Source organism: Trachurus japonicus, chromosome 4, assembly GCF_045865225.1.
Source record: "Trachurus japonicus isolate A0001 chromosome 4, Traja_1.0".
NCBI lineage: Eukaryota > Metazoa > Chordata > Actinopteri > Carangiformes > Carangidae > Trachurus > Trachurus japonicus.
In genome coordinates this window covers 20,718,436-20,739,701 of record NC_140910.1, presented here as the reverse complement: position 1 = coordinate 20,739,701, position 21,266 = coordinate 20,718,436, and the positions used below count along the sequence as shown (strand labels likewise).

The window sequence follows — 21,266 nt, the reverse complement described above, 5'->3', positions numbered from 1 at the left end:
AGACAACATGATTTCCCTGTTTGCTTTGTTGTCCATTACTTGTGGTACAAAATGTTCGCAAATTGTTAAAGTTTGTGCTCAGTCCAAGCAGCATTACCAGGGGCTATTGTCATGGGGACCACTCTGTCACGAATGTTTGAGAAGCAGCTAAAAAAAAATCTATCCTCAATTTCAGTCCTGACTTGCTCCGGCATAACTGACACTAAATAAGTTATCAAAGAGCTCTGCAATTACTTCATTGGTTCTCTTGGTCAACATCACAGCAGGCTGAACTAAATACTACTGGCAAGAGTGGCCCTCATTCAGAAGCAAGGCCTCTTGGGTATGCTGTCACAGTCAGTTCAGGTTGAGAAAACCAGTTTTTGTGAGATCGTTCAGACGTGGCCGGAGTGGGTCCACAACCCGAGAGCCGGGAGGGTTTCCCAGCATTCCTGTAGTGGTCCTGTTACCAGTCAGAAGATATGGTAACAGGACCTAAGATGGACCATGGGAGTTGGTGTTAGGGGACAGCAGGGCCCCAGAATGGCAGATAAGAATCCCATTTCATAGCGTCAGAATTAATTTCATGCTCTGCACTGAGCTATGAGCCTGGCCCCTGGATTGTCAGGCTTTGTTACACATTTAGATTATACCTAGAACCTGCCAGTAGCCAGTCAAGTGCTATCTCTCAAATGAAAGTGGCAGATTCTAAATCCTCTGTATTTAGCCAAACAAGCAGTTTAGCGCCCGATCCCCCCCACCCCCACCGACACCCACACCCCCCCACCCCACACACACACACACACTTACTGTAATTGCAGGAGGGTTTTTAGATATATTGAAATATTTGTGTGAGCCGCAGCATGGCCATTTGGCATCGGGGGAGGATTAATTCCATAATGATCCACAAATACGAACATCGTGTCGTTCGAGGCCTCTGGTGAAAATACAATTCAAATGCAGACATGTGCTTATACTCTGATAGCAAAGCACTGGCAATCTGTGTCATTTTTTTAGGGTTGACAACAGGCATTGAGTAATGGCCTGCGTAGCTGAACTGTGAGCGTTAATGTGTGTAATTTATATCCACTGAAGATGTCGCGCTAAAAGCACTTTTAATCTGAGGGTAGTCATAATAATTAGGTATGCCACCAGTACTTGACATTGCAGACTTTGTACCCAGAGCTCCCAGTCATATCACAACAGACTTAAAAGTCAAAGAGAAGGATATGAATGCAGACATGACTAATTATTTGTCAAATAGCATTTATGAAACTCTTTCAGGGAAGCTTCAAAAGAATCTCAAGTGAAGCATTAGCTGAATTTCTTCTTTTGTGGTTGTATAGTTCTAGTATCCATAATCCTACCACTTGCCTTCATGGGATATGCACTTTATTAAAGCTGTGCCCCAGCTGGTCTTAAACCGTTATCAGGCATGAGGGTGCCTGTGCGCTGCGATAGCCTGGCCGCTGTCAGATTCACAGCCCTTTTCCGCACCACAAAGATTGAGAACTGAGCGATCATTCTTGACGTGGAGAGTTTGCAAATACAATATGAGCGGAGGAAAGAAGCTGAAAGGCTCAAAATCCAGTAAGACCATAAGTAAATAAGCCCATTGGACACAGAGAAGGGTTTGGGAACTGTGGCTGTGGTCCTGTCCTATTTGTTGTGTGCTGGAACATTCGGTCCTCACCGGTAGGAGGCCTCTCCGACAGTCAAAACTCCTGTTATTGTATTTTATTTTTTCTTTAAAGATGTTCTACCCAAAGTGACACTGCAGTCAGAACACTGTCATTAAACTTTTATAAGTTCGGCTATACAAGCTTTCCGTCTTGCTTCCTCTGTTCTCGTGGCTTGGTATTCTCAAAATGGCAAGTAAGCTTTTGGACGAGACATAGGCACAGGGCTATGAAATGGGATTCATATGAACAAATTATTAAGAAGGAGCAATTTTTGTGTACGTGGCCAAGTGAATGGCTTCCCCTCTCACAGTCTTGTGGACCCTCCGGCCCAAAGATACATGAGTATTAAACAGCCCTGGCTACAGCACAGAGCCAACTCTCTCCCTCCCAGTAACCTCCTAAATGGGTCCAAAACGATCTGTCAATGAATTCAAATGAAACTGATTAAAAATGTGAATAGATCTCAAAATTTAAGACATGCTTTCTGGGAAGGAAAGTGTTGCAGCTCACTGACTATAGAGGAAGTATACTCTGTAGTCAGGTGCTGGTGGTAAGAAAGTCTATAAAATTGAGTATATGTGGGAGTCAGGTACGTATGATGCAGACAATGCTTGTGATTTCTTTTTGTTTGGTTGGTTCCTTTTTTTTGTTGTCGTTGTGTTTGTTTTTTCGTTTTGTTTTTTTAAGAGGTTAAATGTTCTTATTTTCTGTTTATGAGTACCGTGTTTTTTCACATTTTCTCATGAGTTGTCATTTTGAACCTTAACTGTTGTTGTGGTTCTTTCTTTCGAGTCACCTGGGTTACAGAGAAATTCATTTCCCAGTACCCTCCTTCAGTTCATAATTTATTTCTTCAGCCTTTGTTTTGGAATGAGAACATGCTGCCTGTTTCCATCGGTTTCATTTTAGTTATTTTCCTAAGTTGCCGCGTGTGGGATGCTCCCCCCCTCCCGGATGGTATTTCATGTTGTTTTTGTTTACTGTGCAATTCTTTTGCCCTTACATAACAGACAAAAATGTAATAATGAACTGGGTTTTGTAACAACCAAGATGGATTCCCATGAAGAACCATTGCAGTAGATAGAACAAACCTGACTAGGATAGAAATATTTTCATACATATGCCTTTGTACATGGAGTGTAATACCAAACTCTTGGTGAGAATGTTTTATCACTCCTTGCACAGCACTGTCTCTGGACAAGCACATGCTGCAGAGGAGCTTGGCACAGATTAAGCAAAAGGCATTGAGTTTGACTTAGAAAGTTCACAGATGTGTGGGCTTGAATATGTTTTGGAACAGCCGCCATGTTAGAAAGTATTTATACTGTTACAAATTAAAAGAGAGAGATTATACTATCTCCCTGTAAGATTATGTTTAGGGAAATTGTTTGTTTTGTTTTTAGCTGCTGCTAATATAGCTGAAATTTCTGGTACAAAATTACTATTGTTTTTCAATGGATTATTTAATTGTGCTCATTCAGGGTAAGATGGAGGCCATTACCAAGACAAAGAAAGAGACAAACAATGCACATTAACAACACATCTTAAATATATTTGTCTCATTTATATGCCAGTTTTGTAGCTATGACAACATGTTATTAATCCTCACATAGACAGCCCAGTGTCTTAATGGTCGTAATTGCGGACACCCTGCATAGGGAAATTAGGGGTTTAGTGCTCATGACTGTCATGTGCAGTTGCAAATTCAGATTGGTAAAGGACTAAAACCTCAGTCTCGTGTCTGAAATTAAAATACACAGTGAATAAATTCATCCCTGATTATGTGGCAGTGCATCTTCAAATTAGTGATTGTGGATAAATGAAGTGACTCTGGTTTAGAATATAAACTAAATGCTTTCCCAGGGGTGATGTGAGCAAGACAGTGTCAGAACCCCTACAGCCTACTTGGTAATACATAACATGGCAAACAGCTTCTGTTGAATGTAAGGATGGAGATTATAAGATTATTGCAGAAGAATGAAGTACTTATCTCATATATACAATAAATTATCAGTGAAACAGTAAGAAAGAAATGCTGCAGGGGTAATAATATGTAACACTATGACGCTTTTGATTCCTCATACAAAAAACACAGAGCCACAACCAAATGTGCCTGTGTGTCCCTCTATATTTAACAAGGGAAGCCATCTTGGTTCATTATTACACAAGCTTGTGCCATTGTCCATTTATGCCTCTTTTGTTGACATTTGCTTGATGATTTTTTTTTTAATTTTTAAACATATTTTGCCTCCGTCTTTGCTTTGCGATTTTTTTGGTTTGAATTATTCTAGCTTTTATTTGAGTTTTATTTTATCATTTTCTTTATCTCTCCCATCTTTTTATTTTTTTGTTTTTCAACCCTCCCTTCCTCCTCCCCCCAACCTCTTCGTCCTCGACTCCCACCCTTCCTGTCCTTTCCACCTCACCAGAGCCCTCAGCCCCCCCTCAAGACATTAAGTGCAGCACCACCAGCTCCACCACCCTGCTGGTAAGTTGGCGCCCCCCGCCTTTGACGAGTCAGAACGGTGTCCTGGCAGGGTATAGGGTGCACTACCAGGTGGTGGGCCCGTCAGAAGGCGGCAGTGACAACGGGGAGCCCACGGAGGAGGCCACGGTGCCTGCCACGGAAGAGCAGGTGCTGCTGCAGCGCTTGGAGAAGTGGACCCAGTACCACATCACTGTGTCTGCCTTCACCACGATTGGGCCAGGCCCTGAGAGCGAGCCCCTGATCTGCCGGACAGACGAAGACGGTACAAGAATCTCTAATCTTTTTCAGTTGTATGGTTTCAGGAGCATAACAACCTCAATATCTCTAAGTAACCAGACCACATACACCTGTCCAAACCATATGAAAGTAAAAGACTTAAAATGTACAACACACTTGGGAAATCAACTATGATGGCAATAAAACATAACTAACCAAAATGCAATTCATAATAACTACCACATCCCATATCCTGCCTCTCTATCTATAGGCTTTTAGCAGTATCTCGTTGCTCAGCTGAGAGCCATAAGCATCCGTGAGTGCTTTACACTGCGAAGGCATGTCAATGTTTTTATGATGGAAACAGCAGGCTGGACATTAAAGAAGCAGGTGTGAGTCCACTAAGGTTGCAGCACAGATCCCCTGGCTGGAAAGTATGGCTGATGGGGGAAAAAAGAAAGAAAAAGAATTAATAACACCCTTGCAGTCCTCACTTAACTACTGTTGTGGTGCTTTGGAGCGTGGTACTCAGACCTGACCTACTCCACTGAAACACAGAGCCTGGTAATGGGTGTCACTGTGTGAGTGTTAACCAAGGTGCTGTTGAAAAAGAGAAAATAGGCTCTGTTGACATTCCCCGGAAAACAGTATAATACTGTACTCACAAACAGATTTTTGCTTCTGTGCACTACTGGTCACTCCTCAGTGTGTGTGTGTGTGTGTGTGCGTGTGTGACAACTGTGTACCGGGTTGGCACAGATAAAATTGAAAAAGACAGAAGAGCCAAGATGCTTGCAAAAAAAAAAATCACATCTCATATCTAAAAGTAAACATTACACAGCTGAGTTGGGATAGCAGGAAGTAGATAACAAATGAGCAAAGCAGTTGAACAATAAAATACATAAGCTGACAAATAAAGATGTGAGCATGTCACGGCTCATCAGAATCATTGATGGATGGCTGACACTGGCTTCTGTTCTCCAGGATCCATTTCACATCCATTACCACAGCATTCTTAACATCTCTGTGACGCTGATGTACAATGAGCAGCAACAGCAGAAGTGAGCTCAAATTCACCCTGTGCCTGTTTTAAAACACACAAGTATCAGGGATTGCAGGGGTGAAAGCCACAGCACACTGAGAAGTGCTGTAACAAATTTTCTGGTGTCATTACGATAATAACGTGTGACCGAGAAGTGCCAGGCAGAGAAAAAGAGCCGGGGCTAAAAGGTAGGAAAGATTTTGGCAATAAACAAGATTGGTGAATGATCCCGGGGAAGATGGGAGGGGAGGGGGATAGGGTTGTGATTTAGGGAGGAAAAGCAGGACTTTAAGTGTTTGTGGAGGAGCAAAATGGAGGTAGTTTGAGTGGAGGAGTTTTATTAATGGCACATCCTTCTCAGAAAAAAGCAAGTCCGTGGCGCACGAAAGGCCTGGAAGCAGTGCCTCCCATAAAGGCCTGTCATTATGACTGAGAGGGAGGGCTTCCTATTGATGGCAGACAGACACTGCAGATATATATTGCAAAAGTGGAGCAGACAGGAGAAAGTGGTGGTGGTGTGAGTGGATATACTGACACAGGAGTGTGTTTGCATTTATTTTTTGTCTGTCTTTGTCTAATATTCTTGCCAGATGTCAGTATCTTATCTTGGATAATGTGTGCGTTATAGGGTGTTATTAATGCTATGACACAGTTTTATGTGCATCTGCCACCCTGCATTGCTCCTATAAATATTGTGAAAGATTTGCAGCAATTGCACCATGACAAAGTACTGCATGTTTATAGCCATTGTCAAAACAGGGACATCCTTACTAATGTCTGAAAATAGAAGATCAGAGTCACTATTCTTTTTCCTGCATACATGACAAAATGATTCTTATTTGACTTGTTGTCTTATTACCCACAGTTCCCGGGGCTCCTCCAAGGCGGGTGGAGGTCGAGGTCCTCAACTCCACAGCGCTTAAGGTGATGTGGCGCTCCATGACACCAGGCAAGCAGCACGGTCAGATCCGTGGCTACCAGGTTCACTATGTGCGTGTGGAAAATGGAGAGTCTAGGGGCCTGCCCCTCATCAAGGACGTCATGCTGGCTGATGCCCAGGTATGACCATCTCACAGCTTCCCCAGTCAACATCAGTTAGAGCGATGCAAATGTCTCCCCAGAGCTCGCTCACACGAAATTGCACACAGGCCCTTGTCTGCCTTTGAATCTCTTTTTCATTCATGATACAAAGACTGGTTAAGCAGCATACATCAACACCGCTACGCCGATTTAATGATTAAAATCTCAGCGGGCACATCAAAGAAGCTCCGGCCAACTTTCAAATTGTGTACTTCATCCTCACCTGTTGTGGCTGTGCAAATATTGCTAGAGTATGCCAGAGCGATAGGTTGCTCTTGCCTCTTGGATTTCATTTCATATCGCTGTAATATCCCCCCCCCCCCTCCCCTCAGCCCACAACAAGAGCTGTAATCAAAGCTTCACTCATCTTGTCCTCCCTCTTCTGCCTCCATGGCTTTTATTAGGAATGTCTAGACCCCTGCTTTATGGCAACATGTGCCATGAAATGCCTGATTGTGTGTTTGTATCAAATGCAAAGGCTCAAAGAAAATGCTGATTATAGTATTCTTTGCCAGGGGCAGGAAAGTAAAATTGGCATGAAAACATTTCACCAAAAACCAGCCTCCTCTGACAGATAGAATTGTAATGGAGCCTTTTGTAATAGCTTTTTTTCCCCTTTCTTTTCGTTTTTTTTTTCCCTCTTTCTTACAAAACTTACAAAACCGTCAAAACGGAGTTTCTTCTGCCAAAGTGCCACTGTCTTGGACTGTGGCAATCATCCAAATGGAAATTATAGCCTTGAAGCAATAGGGTAAACAAGACAGAAAAGAATAGTTGTATGCAATGCTGCCTTTTTGGGGAATGAATGAATCAAAGTCTATTTCTTTGCACATGACTGAAGAAACCAAATGCCACCAGCATCATGTTTACGTTTTTAGCATTTAGCTGTCCCACCAATGCAAGAGTCCAAATTATCTTGAATTACTGAAATTATGAGATCCAAATCATCCAGCAGCAACAGACAGCCAAGAATGATTATCTTTTATTGTTGCAGATTTGTTGTTAGTCTATTTAAATATATATAAAATATACTAACAAAACCTCATCTTTAAACCCTTAAAAGCTACAGTTTAATGTCACTACTAGTTGGAGCTGTCAGTGATTTAACTCTGAGGTACAGTAGTCTATCAGCCGCTGCACAGCAACATGGTTAAACATCTCCAGGCCTCACAGGCAGCCCAGTAGAGCTCTCAGCCTTGTTTCAGCTGCTCCTCATAACATAAGCTTCAAACAGCTTCTCTTTCTCCTGACCGCACAAAACCAGTGACCTATTTCTGATACCAACCCTCTGCTCCCAAACCTCTAATGCCCCCGTCTCTCACAATCCTATTTCTTCCCTTTTTCTTTTCTCTCTCTTTCTTCTTCTTCTTCTTCTTCTTCAAAAATGCTTTCTCTCCTGCACTCTCCTCTTTGGCGGTGGGGGGGGGTTAGTGGGAAATGGACGATACAGCTGAATATGTGAGTACGAAGTTTCGCCTGAGTGCTTTGTGTAGCTGAAAGGGAATAAACAGCGGGTATTGCATCAACCTGGTTGGATTCACAATTTACACAGACCCTCCAATCTTTATTCAATAAGTTTGGATTGCGAAGTGGCTCAGAGGTTTCACCTCAGCTGTCTGGCCAGCCAACCTCTACGCTATCTCTGTACGCCACTGAGGGAAAAAGGACAAACTTCTATTGCCGTCTGGCTTTTACAAAATGGTGGCTGATGCAATATCCACTGCCCACTGTGCCTGGAATGCTAATGCTACTAGTGTCTTGTTTTGTGTTGATGCAGTACATTTTGTCTTGTGCTCTGGTGGTGTTTGTGTGCGCGTGCTTTTTTTTTCCCTTTTCTGTAATTTCTATTATTTAATTGTCTGTGTGGTGCCTTAGAATTACTGTCATGCTGTAAGTTCACGTCCTTTTTTTGCATCTTTTTTATTGAAAATACAGAGACAGTAGTTTAAATAACGTCCATGTATAATCCTTGAAATCTGCTGTGAAGTCTTCCCCACATCTGCACATTTTTCTTTTTTGCAACAAAGTGTATACCCTTATTTTGAACCCAGATTTGATACCCCGGCCCCTCTGCATTACGTGAATACCATGTCAAGTGAGAGACAGTACTTATAGCTCATTTACCTTTATTGACCTCTCCCATCACTCCAGCCAACCAGCCTGTTAAAAACCTAATTCTGCATTCGTTCAAACCTGCTCCTTTGAAAGATTCATTAGAATTGATCGGAAGCCTTTCTTTAAAGAGGACTCAAGGAAACTTAATGGCTGAGGTAAAAAACTGACAGCGAATGGCCAGGATGTTTTCAGCATGCATTCATCACATAGTTAAGTTGTTGATTGGAATATTGCTGAAGGAGTAAGGGGATGCAGGGGCACTTCCCATTTACATACAGTATATAATGTCTCTCCTCCACCTAGCACCAAGGCAACTCTAAGGATTTCCTAATGGAATGGTCTCCTATTACACTGGGGGAATCGTTACATTTAATGCATGCCTCGTGAAAATTAATAAAGACGACCAGGAGACACTTCACTCAGATTAACATTCTGTGTAAAGCAGTTTGAACAGCATGAACTCTGGCCAAATCATCATCAATTCAGGACACATTTTGACATTTTCCTGTTTCCTGTGTCTACCCCGTCTCTCATAGGAAATGGTCATCGGAGGACTGAAGCCAGACACCACTTACTCCATCACGGTGGCAGCGTACACCACCAAAGGGGATGGGGCCCGCAGCAAACCCAAACTGGTGGTGACCAAAGGGGCAGGTCAGTACAAGCCAAGGACAAATCTATTATTTGTTTGTTTGGTTTACACAGCCTTAGTTCATGCAGTAATGAAGGCAGCATATAATTTCTTCAGCCCGTGGCTGAAAGGTACCTTGCTTGGGGGTGGGGTGGTTCCTCTTCATTCCCGTACAGCTGTTACTGCGTGGCTACCATTCCTGATAAACAGATTTATTACGATGTATTTCAATGCGGCTTGGAAAAGCAAGGCGTTCAAGAACATGGTGTCCTTACTACAAGTATATCTGATACTTAGCCCTCTGCTTCAGAAGTACGTGTTGTGGAGTTAACATGACACATAATTTCCAGCTGCTATTCAAGACACTTTTTCCAAATGGACGAATCTGATCTGTAAGAACAGTTTAGTTTCTCAGGGATGGTGTTTGCTTCTGTCGGGGTAGTATTTATCATTTCATTCATGTTCAGAAATCTATCTAAATATTTATAGAGATCACGATGGTGTGAAATAGTTTGAGATTTTTCAGTCCGATTATGACAGCTCGAAAACCCATGTAGAGTCTTTGGTTTGAGCTGGATAACATTTTGGAGACTAATGCCTGCACATTACTAAGTCTTACCTCCAGATTTTTTCTCCTTTGTTGCCACCACCAGTTAAACTGGACCACTTGAGCTTGTTTGGAAGCTGCCAGTTGAGCTACCATAAACATGATCTAAACCTGTGAGGCTGGCTGCCTCAGAGTGTGAAAGCCATCTTTTGGAGAATTTAAGGCGTAAAGCCAATATAGAAGCATCCTTTTGTGGGAGCATCTGTGCCAGTCGGCTTTAAGAGGCTTCAGAGAGCCAGGATGTACACAACTGCATGCATATTTATACACACACACACTTGCATAGACACCTTCTCACTCATGAGCACAGGCGGTATCCACAAGCATACAGTATATGGAGATTTATGCTGTGGCATTGTACCCATGCAATAGTGTACATGCACATGGTCATAAAAGATCATAAAACAATACATGTACAACACGTTTCTCGCAGCCAAACACACGCACACAAACAAAGGCAAATTTCCCCGGTCCTGACAGGTGTGTGTTACAGGTGTCATGGAGCGTGACACTGCCAAAGGGGCTTGAGCGAGTGCTGTCACTATCCATCCTCCTGTCAGGGCCAGCTGACTGATATGCCAGTCTAGCGCACTCAGCCTGTCCCTCAGACGGAAAGCCTCTCCTTTTTTATTATTGAAGTGTAAAGAAATGGTTTGCGCCAGGGGGCCAAGATAAATAGAGAAGAGGAAGGGGTGAGAGGTGGGGAGAAGACGAGCCTCGGCAGCCTTTTCTTTTTTTTTTAGAGGTGAAGTGGTTGTCTGAGGGTTGTCAGGACGGCCTAGTGAATAGCAGGGATCCCACTGGTTATGGGATTTCTCAAATAGCAAGGAATTTCCTGAGATCTTTTTCAAGCGGTGAACAAAAGTGTTTTTTTATGCTCTCCGGGGATTTCATGAAATGTCAGTGAGTTTAAAAATTAGTTTAATATTTTAGAAAGAAGCTCAAATCCTTTGTATAATGTCTCTCTTCTTTTTTTTCTCCAAAGAAAGCTTAACTGTTCTGGACAGCTTTAACGCATTTTGAAGCTATAAAAAGAACACAAACAACAGGGACAAATTAGACAGAGTAATCAGATTATACAGAGGTGTACCAGTCAACAATTCCCTTTTTTCTCACTGAATTGAATTCACTTTTATACTATGCTAGCTGAATTTATAAAAAAATTCAACGTATAATGTTAAAATTGCATTTGATGGGTGCACCTAAAGGTTTTATGCCCATTCTCACAGAGGTATTAGATTATGCTGCTATATAGCTACTGTCAAGCTACTGTATTTATCGATCATTACATACAGAAAACATACATATCCTAATTTTGACACAGTATATCATGGGATACATCCTGTATATTATATTTGATTTGACAATCATGCTTTTCACCATACAAACTGATGTTTTAAGTGTCCTTTTTGTTACTCATACACTGGCACACATAAAAAGTGTGATGCAAATAAATGAAATATTCAACTGCATGAATGCATGTATGCATTTTTAAAACACACACAAACACACATAACTTATGCAACAGCTCTTTCTTTTTGCAGACAAGTATGCACTTAAAGAGAAGCAATTGCCTCCAGATACATGTGACGTCATAGTCTTGTTCTGTTGAGGAAACATAAAGGCCTCAAAAGCGACATCAATACAGAGCATGGTGACAAACAGAGCATGTATTCGTGCCACTTAAAATTCAATTCACATCAGTGGCAAAGTCTTTTCATAACCCAAACATTTCAGCAAGCCTGTCTGGTAGTTTGGTGCATCATAAAGTATCCAAAAGAATCTATCTCAGGATTTTCCAGGATATAAAAAACAGGTATAACTGCACATTTATTTGTGAGTCACAGACAAACAACATTATTCTGTGCCTCGAACTGTCTTTGTTTGCGCAATGAAAGTCAGGTTTGAAAAGTGTCTTTTCATGATTCATACTTTCCAAACTCTTCGTTTGAGGAGTACACGCTGTGGCTTATGAAAGACAAAGTTTTTGAGAAGGCCTTAAGGACATTTTATTGACAAAGGATTAAGATGTTTGTCTGAAACTTTTATTCTGCCGTCACATCTGTCCATTAAGAAGTTTTTCACCAGGCTGAAAAGATCAACAATCGATGCCCATCCTTTTGATCTTCATGCCTTGTCCTGGTTCACGTGGAAAATATATTATGTGCTGTATTATCAGAAAGTTTTCAAAACACTAACTGATAAATGAACTCAAGACATAATATTCTATGAATGGCATGTGGGGTTGGCTGTTCTTACTTTAGACCTGCAAAATAAGAGAGAACAGCTTATCTGTGTGCAGATCCTCATATAAATGTATTTTGCATTTTAAACTTCCTATAATTTTAGTGGCCTGAGATCATGCGGGGAAATCATATGAATATGATAACGTCTTTTAGTTATGTTGAAATTTACACCACAGTACATTCAATAACTGACCCATGTTGACAGTACTCTGTTTTGGTAGTTAACATTTAAGAGATTGCACTGTGTATTGTTTTGTACACATCTGCAATAGACAGACAGATATAAATTATGCTTGAAACATCAGCCCCAATGTTCAGCAACTTCCTGATCGTTCCAGCAAGAAGACATCAATGTAATGGCCCTATAGCTCTCTCTCTCTTAATAGCACTTGCTCTTCAAAAGGGGCATGTGAAAATTTGACTCAGTGACATTTCCTACCCTACATATTACTCCCCTCCACGAACCACTGCCACATACACACACATGCACTCCTACAGTAAGCAGACTAAATTAAAAGCAGAAGGAAATGAAAATGTGAGAGTGATGTATTCATCGCGACTTTGAAGGTTAAAACGACCTCTTACCCCCCACACGTCCTCAGATAAGTTAAATCTCCATAGATGGGCTCTAGCCGCAGGTTAATCAGTGGGAGATTCTTTCCATTGTAAAGACGAGGTGGGGAACATGATTTAAAACTGCACATACATTTGCACCTTGTCCCTGGTGGACAAGTACAGAGGTAATATGTTTGTTTGTGTGCATACAACGCTGTGTGTACACATGTGTGGCATGCACGAGAGAGGGAGGAAATGAGAGGGTAACTTGATCTCCCCTTCCTCAATCAGGCTGAGAGTGTATCAACAGCGTGCTGTTAATACTGTGGCCTGATGGGAAGCATGCTGGGAGGCCCACAAGGAGGGATTGAACCAGGATCGACCCTGAAATGGGTCATAGAGAGAGAAGTGGGGGGTGGGGGGTGTGGGGGTGGGGGCACAAGGACAGAATTGGAGAGATGGGGAAAGAATAAGGGAGAGTGTAAGGGCAGAGAGAGATGAACACTGTGAAGAGAAGGAGAGGGACAATCAAGGTGTCCAAGAACCACAGAATCGCTCATGTACACGCACACACACAGGCGCACAGACACACATTTCGGCCTCCTCATATCCCTGTTGGGCCCTCTCTGCAGCAGATTGCTCCTTGTCCCCAGTCACCTTCATCATCCCTCATTCACTCATTCCTCACCCCCTCACTCTGCCCTCTGCCTCGCTCTCTCTCAACACCCTGTAGCACCACACGGACACATACATGCCATTACAACCCCCCACTCTGCCGCCATCAACACCACCCCCCCCCCCACACACACACACACACACACCCCTCCACCCCTTCCTACCACACCAATCTGCTGGCTCACTAGCCATGATCCCTCTCCCCAGTGTGCAAATGATACCGCAGTTTCAGGGCTACAAACTTTGAATAATGGACACTTGGTAGCTTGTTGAGGTTAGAAACGGAAATTCTGAATGGGAAACACACACACACACACACACATAATGTATACTACACACACAAACACACACTAAGAGTCATCACAGGACCATTATCTCTGATTCTATTTCCTTGATTAGCGGTGAGCGTGACAGCAGAGTGGGCTTTTAAATGACACCAAGCTGAGCTATAGTACATAGCTGAAGAGTATTAGGAGCATTCGTCTCACCCAACATCACCCAATACTTAGCACCCCCACCTTTCCATTACCGGCAAAGGCTCAGCTGACTAGCCACCACCGACCCACCCGCACACCCACCCCCCCCCCGTCTTCCTCTGGCAACAGTCTTCAGAAAGAAGACCATTAGCAAACGGAAATGAATAATACGAGCAGAGGGAGGAGACTGCAGAGAGTGGATTGCTTTTTTTGTGTGTGTGTATGCGTATGTGTGTACTACATGCACATTCAGACTCACATGGCAGCACACAAATATGCTGCTGTATATGTAGGCACATGTACACAGACACACTCATAGACAATGATACTATTCCACTGAGAGGGAATGCTGTTGCCACAGACTAATGTTAGCTTCTCCAAATTACTTTAAGTCTATACTGGGCACCAAGCCAAGCAGCTCTGTTGCAGCTGGAGCTGGGAGCAAACTGGCGCCTATACCATCACACACACATGCATACTATTGTTCATCCATACTGCGTGCCCGTTATACAAGATACACACAAACAGATTGTACAAGAGAGGTAAGTTATAAGAGGCTTGAAAAGATGCTGTAGTTGAAATTCTTGTAGCATAACAAAGTGAAAAGGAGGACAAACGTATCCATAATTGCAGCTGCTGAAGATAGCGATGAAATGTATGTTACACAGTATACCCGTTGATGATTTGCATTGAGCTTATTCAGCGTTTTTAATTTATGCTGAGAAAGCTCTCACTGCCAGGACCAACCAATTTGACAGCGACCCAGTTGGCAAGCTTTTTTTTTTTTTTTTCCCCAGAAATACACAGAGATAGCCAATCTTCTCGCAAGTGGTCTCACAATTTCATGTAGAGGCATGAAATTAAATTGATTACAGCGAATAAACTGAAAATGTTCCATAGCCTAGTTTATATTATTCATTCAGATTTATATTGCAAAAAAATAATAGGAACACTTGTGTTTGAGTACAGCGTGTACGTCTGCACTTGTAACCTCACTTGTGTTTAACAGTTATCTGTCCTGCCGGTGCCTTGTACTTCTGAGAAAGGGGTTGTACCGTAGATGAGCAAGTCGAGATAGAATCTATTTACGCAGGGACAAGGCTCAAGTGCGAATCAGCCACACTCATTGCTCACAAAGCTTTGACGGCAACTCGAGAACTGAAGGTTTCCCATAACTGCTGCTGCCTCTATCACACTGATGGGGTCTTAAAAGGAGGGTTAAGATGAGACGTGTGTCATCCATAAGAGCAGCAAAACTGGGCCACTCTAAAGAATGGTGTCTAGACCCCAAGTGTAGATCATCCATTTTACAACAAGAGATGACTCTTAACAGCTGAAAGAGGCACTGTTCTCTGCTTAAAGTTTTAGTGATGCTTTGCTGTACAGAAAAAGATTTTGGCTCAATCTTACATTTGTCATGAAATGGTAATGGGTACAGCGATCGCTCGAGAATTTAGAGGCTCAGAGGAACTTCCACATCAATGTGCAACATAACCTGACACAGCTCATTACGTTAACTGATGAATGGGTGATATTAAAAGTTTCACTCTCAGGGTGGTATCTGAAATCTGTTAATATTTACCACAGCCACTAAGAAGAGTATTTTACTGAAGCTATAGAATTAGCCAGGTATGACAGTTCTTTTCCATTTTTAATTCATGTTTCAGTCATAATACAATTTTGAAATTGTGTTTTTTTAATATATATATAATATGTACTATATACAGTATATATATAATATGTACATTTTTATAACTAGAAAGCACCATAATTAAGACTTGTTTTATCTTTTTTTTTTTTTTTTACAGTGCCTGGTCCCCCATATCTGTCTGTGGCTCAGGACTCGGAGTCATCAGCTGTTGTCCGCTGGGATCCTCCAGACCTGATCAATGGCATGGACCTGCAGGGCTACCGGCTCCAGTTTGGCCGTAAAGACGTCCCTCCTTTGGCCACACTGGAGTTTGCACCCCTAGAACAACAGTACCCTGTGGGCAACATTCACCGTGGGGCCACTTATCTCTTTAAAATCTCAGCCAAAAGCAGGGGGGGCTTCGGAGAAGAGGCTGTTGTGGAACTCAATATCCCAGAGAATACGCCAGGGGGATACCCTCAAATTAATGAGGGCTCCAATGTGACGTGCTGCTCAGTGCAGCTGTCCTGGTCTCCACCAGTACTGGCAGAGAGGAATGGGGTAATCACAGAGTACACTTTGGCCTATAAAGAAGCCGGTGCCGGAGGAGCACCACGGGAGCTCCGCTTGCCTCCCAGTGTGTCCAGCTACGTGCTCAACAGTCTGAAACCGAACTCTGCGTATGATGTGAAAATTCGTGCACACACCAGTGTAGGTCCAGGGCCCTACAGCCCTCCTAACCAGTATCGGACGATGGCCTTTGATCCAGCAGGTAGGGTTTGCCTGTTTCTTTCCCAGCCAGGTTGGCAGGGGGTTGGAAATTGGCAACAGCACAAAATTAAAACTGCCTCACCCCCACCTTCAACTACCTCCACTTCTCCTCAAGAATCAGAAAAAAAAAAATTGATATTGAAATTGTTTGCCGTTGGATACTCACCTCACTAACCCGATTAAGGTAAAAATGCAAGTCAGTAAGTTATAGTCAGTCATTTTGAGAGAGAGGAATGCAGCATAGAATCCAAAGGTAAGTGCTGTTTGATCAGACAATCCTGTCAGTCGTCCTTGCAGCCCTTTGCCAAGCACACTCACGCAGCTAATGTCATCTCACATCCCCAGTTTTCAAACAAGGTAGGACCTCAGTCAAACCCAGTCACAAGAGTATGTTTGGACTATTCCAAGATGACAGAAAGTAGATTTTTTTTTTATTTTATTTTAATTTTGGTTTTGGATTTGTTTTGAGATACCCCTCCCTTCCTAACTCCCTCCCTCTCCTAATTCCTCCTCCCCCCTTTCCTCTGTCCCTTAAGGGGACAGCTTGTGGCATGGCATCCCCCAGATGCACTGCTGAGGACTGTTGGCATGCTGTGTTTTGGGTCTGTCTCTATGCCTGCATGGCAGCACGTCGGTAGTGCCAACCTAGACTCAGTAGAGGTGTAGGAACAGTTGGCATTGAGACCACATGGGTCGGTCGTTAATCCTCAAGTGGTCATGAGTTCAAAGACAGTGGTGAGCCGGGTTGGCACTACCCACGATAGCTAGCCAGTGGGCGCACCCTTGTGCTCCATGGGTTTGTTGTCCATGAGTCTTCCGTGCTGTGTGTCTTAACCAATGGCGTTGCCCCTCTCACAGCCAATCACAGCTCACCGTTACACTCACTCTCCAACCCGAAGGAACGTTCCAGGGAAACAACTGTGTTTTTGTTCTGTTTTGTTATGTTTTGATCTAAAGGTTCTTCATTTGTTTCTCTTTCCTTGGTCTCTCTACATGTTCCATTCACTAAACACACACTTTGTTTTTTTGTTTGTTTGTTTTTTCGCATTTGTCAACTCAACAGATGTCCCAAAGAATTTCACTGTCAAGTGGGCCACCAAGACCACAGTGGTCCTTGCATGGAAGTTTTCCGAAACCAGGTCTCCATACAAATGCACGGTGAGTTCATGTGTTTGATGAAATCCTGCTGCTGCTGCATGAGTGGCATTTTAATTTCATAACATCCTGAAAATCCCACTCTGTAATATAGAACTCATTTCCATCTGTTTTTTGTTTTGGTTTGTTATTGTTTTTTTTTCTGAAAATGAAAACTGCTTGGTTTTACACCAGTACAGTTTATTATGCATTTGTTATTTGCATTTCACAATCACACTCATTTACAACATAACCATTTCTTTCCTTATGTAATCATCAATGCATATCCATTCCTACTGTACCAACATCCGTGCTTACTCAACCACCAATCTATCGATCTACAACCGCACATTCATTTTATCCCTCCTGCCAGTTCTCAGTTCAACTTCTTCACTGTCTCTTGAACTCCAGATTGAGTACAACCGTCAGAAGATGGATGTGGATGCGAGGCAGTTGAGGGTGTTCATCGCTGGCCTAAAGCACAACAATACATACGACTTCAGGGTGACCTGCCAGGAAAGCATGGATGGTAGTCAAAGACACCGTGTGGTGGCCAGGACAGCGCCGTTCCTCGTGGTTAAGAAACCCAAGGTGGAGGACAGATATGGTGAGACGGACAACATTGTCACCATGTCCTTCCCACCAGTCGACTACAAGGATGTCAAGTGAGTACAGCGTTCTGAAAGATATTGCAAGCTTTGTCTGAAATGCTTTTGAGGAGTGGAGCATTTAAGTCGAAGTCTTGAGATCTGATGCAGTATGGACTGAAATTTCATGTATTTGAGATGTGTTGAAATGGGGGGGTCAGCTTTGAGGATTTCTGAGACAAGAAAACTATTGCTAGAACCCTTGAAAGTATTGAATTATCACCTCAATTTCCTAACCCTAACCCCATGGGAAGTGTTTTAATTCAAACTGCTGTACAATATTGACCTTTTAATGTGTTTCCAGGAACTTCTATGTGGTAGTGGTGCCACTTAAGTCGACCACTGGAACAGTTAAAAACCTGATGAACCCTGACGAGATGGACATTGAAGAGGTAGGATCTTTTAATGGCGAGAGGTGTGTAGTAAATCTGGCACACAAGAAGTGATCGGGTTGTTTTGGAGAGCTGGATCAAACAGAATGAATTATAAGACATGAAATGAGAAGAGGCAACTTAAGTCCTTCAGTTACTTTTTTTTTGATGGGAGTGTCCTCTTTTCTTTCTTCTGCTAGCAAAACCTTTTCACATTGGCAGCTCCAGAAATGCATGTTCATGTTACCAGCAGTTACATGTGCTAGACACATTGCATTGTAAACACCATGCACAAGACATGGGCACACACACAGCACAGACATAAGAACATCTCAGCTATGCTAATTCATCCCCCCAAGCATGCAGCATAGAGAATTACACAGTCTTCTCCCACCCTTCCCATCGCTCAGGGTCACCTTGAGCGCCAGATCAACAGCAACCATCCCTATTGAATTGGGGATTACACACATTCCCTCTGCTTAATGCCTGCCTCTGTCTGCCTCCCAATGAAAGGGAGGGGTTGGATGTTCAGAGGGTGGGGGCCCGGGTTGCATGAAACTTTGCCAGGACGTTAGCAGCTTTTTGCATTTGTGGGTGCAATTTCCCCATAAGTTTTCTCAGGGAGTCCAATAAAAGGATTATAGTTTTATAGATCCACACACACACATCAGTGGGAGTGAAGGGACTTTATTGAACCTATAATAAAGATACTACAAATCCTAATAATTTTAAAAGTAAGAGCTTTGTTTACTTACAACAAATTATTTTGTCTCTCATCTGAACCTCTTTTTATCATCATTGAAGGTGTCCGACTCTTTCGGCCATGTTCTAATCTGGACATCCTCAAACCTTTGACAGAATGAAATAACATTATTGGCTCAGACTTAATTGCTCTCTAGTTTCAGTCCTTGTAAAAGGATTATGCTCCCTCTCAGCCACTACACACCTCTGCAGAGGCTGTCTGGTACTGCCATCCCTGCAGACAAGACAATCACAGTCCAGACTGTTCATATTTGTGGTTCTCTGATAGTGTGAAAAGCTACCAAATGCTATCAGAGCCCGGGCGTCTCTCTTTATCTTCAAAGTCTCATCTCTTCCGAGAGCACCTGCTCTCTTAACACCTCTAACACTGTAACATGCCGAACAAGCATTAACTGTGCACTTGTGTTGCACTTCTTTACCTGATCCCCTTGCACTTTGTCTTATTGAACAGATTTAATACTTAGTACTTACTTCAAGGTCTTCCACTGTACTGAAGCTTTAGTGCTGTCCCTCACTTTGGATAAAAGCATCTGCCAAATGAGTAAATGTAAATGTCAATTTAAGACGAATCAGTTCATTTAGGATTGATGTAGAAACTGCAATGGTAAAACCAGATACTTGAAGGATCAGCTAAAAGTAAACAAATCCCCTTCTACATCAATCAGCTGTTGCGGGAGGTTACCCCAAAGCGCCGATCACGCCGTCAGCTGGCTCAGCTGGACCAGAGGAAGTCCTATATCACAGCCTGCTTCAGGCATCTGCCTTCCAGCTTCACCGTGGGGTCCGACCATGTCCACAGCAGCTGTGAGAACAAGCCTCTCGAGCCTGGCCAGGAGTACGTCTTCTTCCTGCTAGTTGAGCTCAATGCCACCAATGGGGTGAGTTAGTCGTTCAACACAGTTCATTTCACTTACCTTTGGTCAATTTCTGTTAAGTGGAGTTGGTTTAATAATTCAGCTCTGTTCGTGTTATTGTGGCTCATTTCATTATTTGTTCATCTGACAGAGTTTAATATTTAATATAGCTGTTTGGTAAAATTCACTCACTGTGTATGTTTTGTTAGCTAATCTCAGGTCTCCCTTCATTTCTCGGAACTTCATTAATATTTTTTCTTTTGATTTTTCTGTGTAGAGAATGTTTGCTACCAGCCCATATACCGACACAGTGAGAACTACGGTGGGGGTGGACCCCCTGCCGGTAGAACCTGGTGATGGGCTCATATGGGTGGTGGGCCCAGTCCTGGCTGTGGTCTTCATCATCTGCATCGTCATCGCCATTCTCCTGTATAAAAAGTGAGTTGGCTTGGCAATTGTAGTTTTTTGTGGTGAATGCAGTTGGACTTTGTGGTACATAAATAACAATGTTCAACCTCAAATGATGACTAAACAACACTCACTTAGTATAAACTGCATGCATCGAAGGTTTTACACTGAGAAGAGGCATAAAATCCAGTCTTTCCACTCTACACAGGGAACTGAATCCTTTAGATCCTGGCATTGTTAGTTTGTGCCCTCCTGGTCCACACAAGCAACATAACAACATAACAGTGATCCGTATTGTTTGTGAACTAGGTTAAATGTTCCCTTAATGTCAATATTTTTAATCCGACAAGGCAGCAACACAGTGAAGATTATTTTGTCATTTGATGTTGAACCGGTTGTTTGCAGTGTAACTGGGGAGTTGGGCTATCAGGATATAATTGCATGTTAGGGAGCATGTTGAATGAAGGGCTTATTCTGTTTTATAGCAGCATGATAGTCAAAGACCCAACACCATTGTTGCATGTAAATATGAAAGCATTTCTTGTGTAAAAGATGGTTGTGGGAAGTGAGGGGGTTGGAGAAAGAAGAGAAGAGGAGATTCTTTGAGATGGTGCTCACTAATTAGATGGTACAATCTACTAATCAAGAGATGTCATGCAGCAAAATGAATACCATCAATTCCAGAAAGAATAATCTCTAACTCTATCATTCAAATATTGCCAAAACTACCTAACTAGTCATTATAACAATTATTAGCATGTTACGATAATTATCCAGTGGTGGACATCAAACTCTGCTGTCAGGCTTAATCAACCGTATATGAGGAAGCTTCCTGTTACAAGCCCAAATGAATTTACTGTTTCTCAGTGTCGTGGGACTTTGTAACAGACGTTTTAG

The 21,266-nt window shown here is 42.6% G+C and overlaps 1 protein-coding gene across 18 annotated transcripts in view; it reads left to right on the top strand.

The window, feature by feature from the left end:
* Positions 1–21,266, top strand: part of ptprsa (protein tyrosine phosphatase receptor type Sa) — a 256,606-nt gene that overhangs the window by 195,930 nt on the left and 39,410 nt on the right. For 6 of the 18 annotated variants that reach the window (XM_085774634.1, XM_085774628.1, XM_085774629.1 and 3 more), the window contains 10 exons: positions 4,091–4,411; positions 6,273–6,466; positions 7,919–7,945; positions 9,139–9,256; positions 15,601–16,194; positions 17,257–17,351; positions 17,739–17,992; positions 18,279–18,366; positions 19,773–19,985; positions 20,239–20,399. In XM_085774634.1, coding sequence (XP_085630760.1) covers positions 4,091–4,411; positions 6,273–6,466; positions 7,919–7,945; positions 9,139–9,256; positions 15,601–16,194; positions 17,257–17,351; positions 17,739–17,992; positions 18,279–18,366; positions 19,773–19,985; positions 20,239–20,399 — 2,065 coding nt within the window. The remainder of the gene's footprint in view (positions 1–4,090; positions 4,412–6,272; positions 6,467–7,918; positions 7,946–9,138; positions 9,257–15,600; positions 16,195–17,256; positions 17,352–17,738; positions 17,993–18,278; positions 18,367–19,772; positions 19,986–20,238; positions 20,400–21,266) is intronic. The other 12 variants (XM_085774637.1, XM_085774631.1, XM_085774638.1 and 9 more) reach the window with 2 other exon arrangements.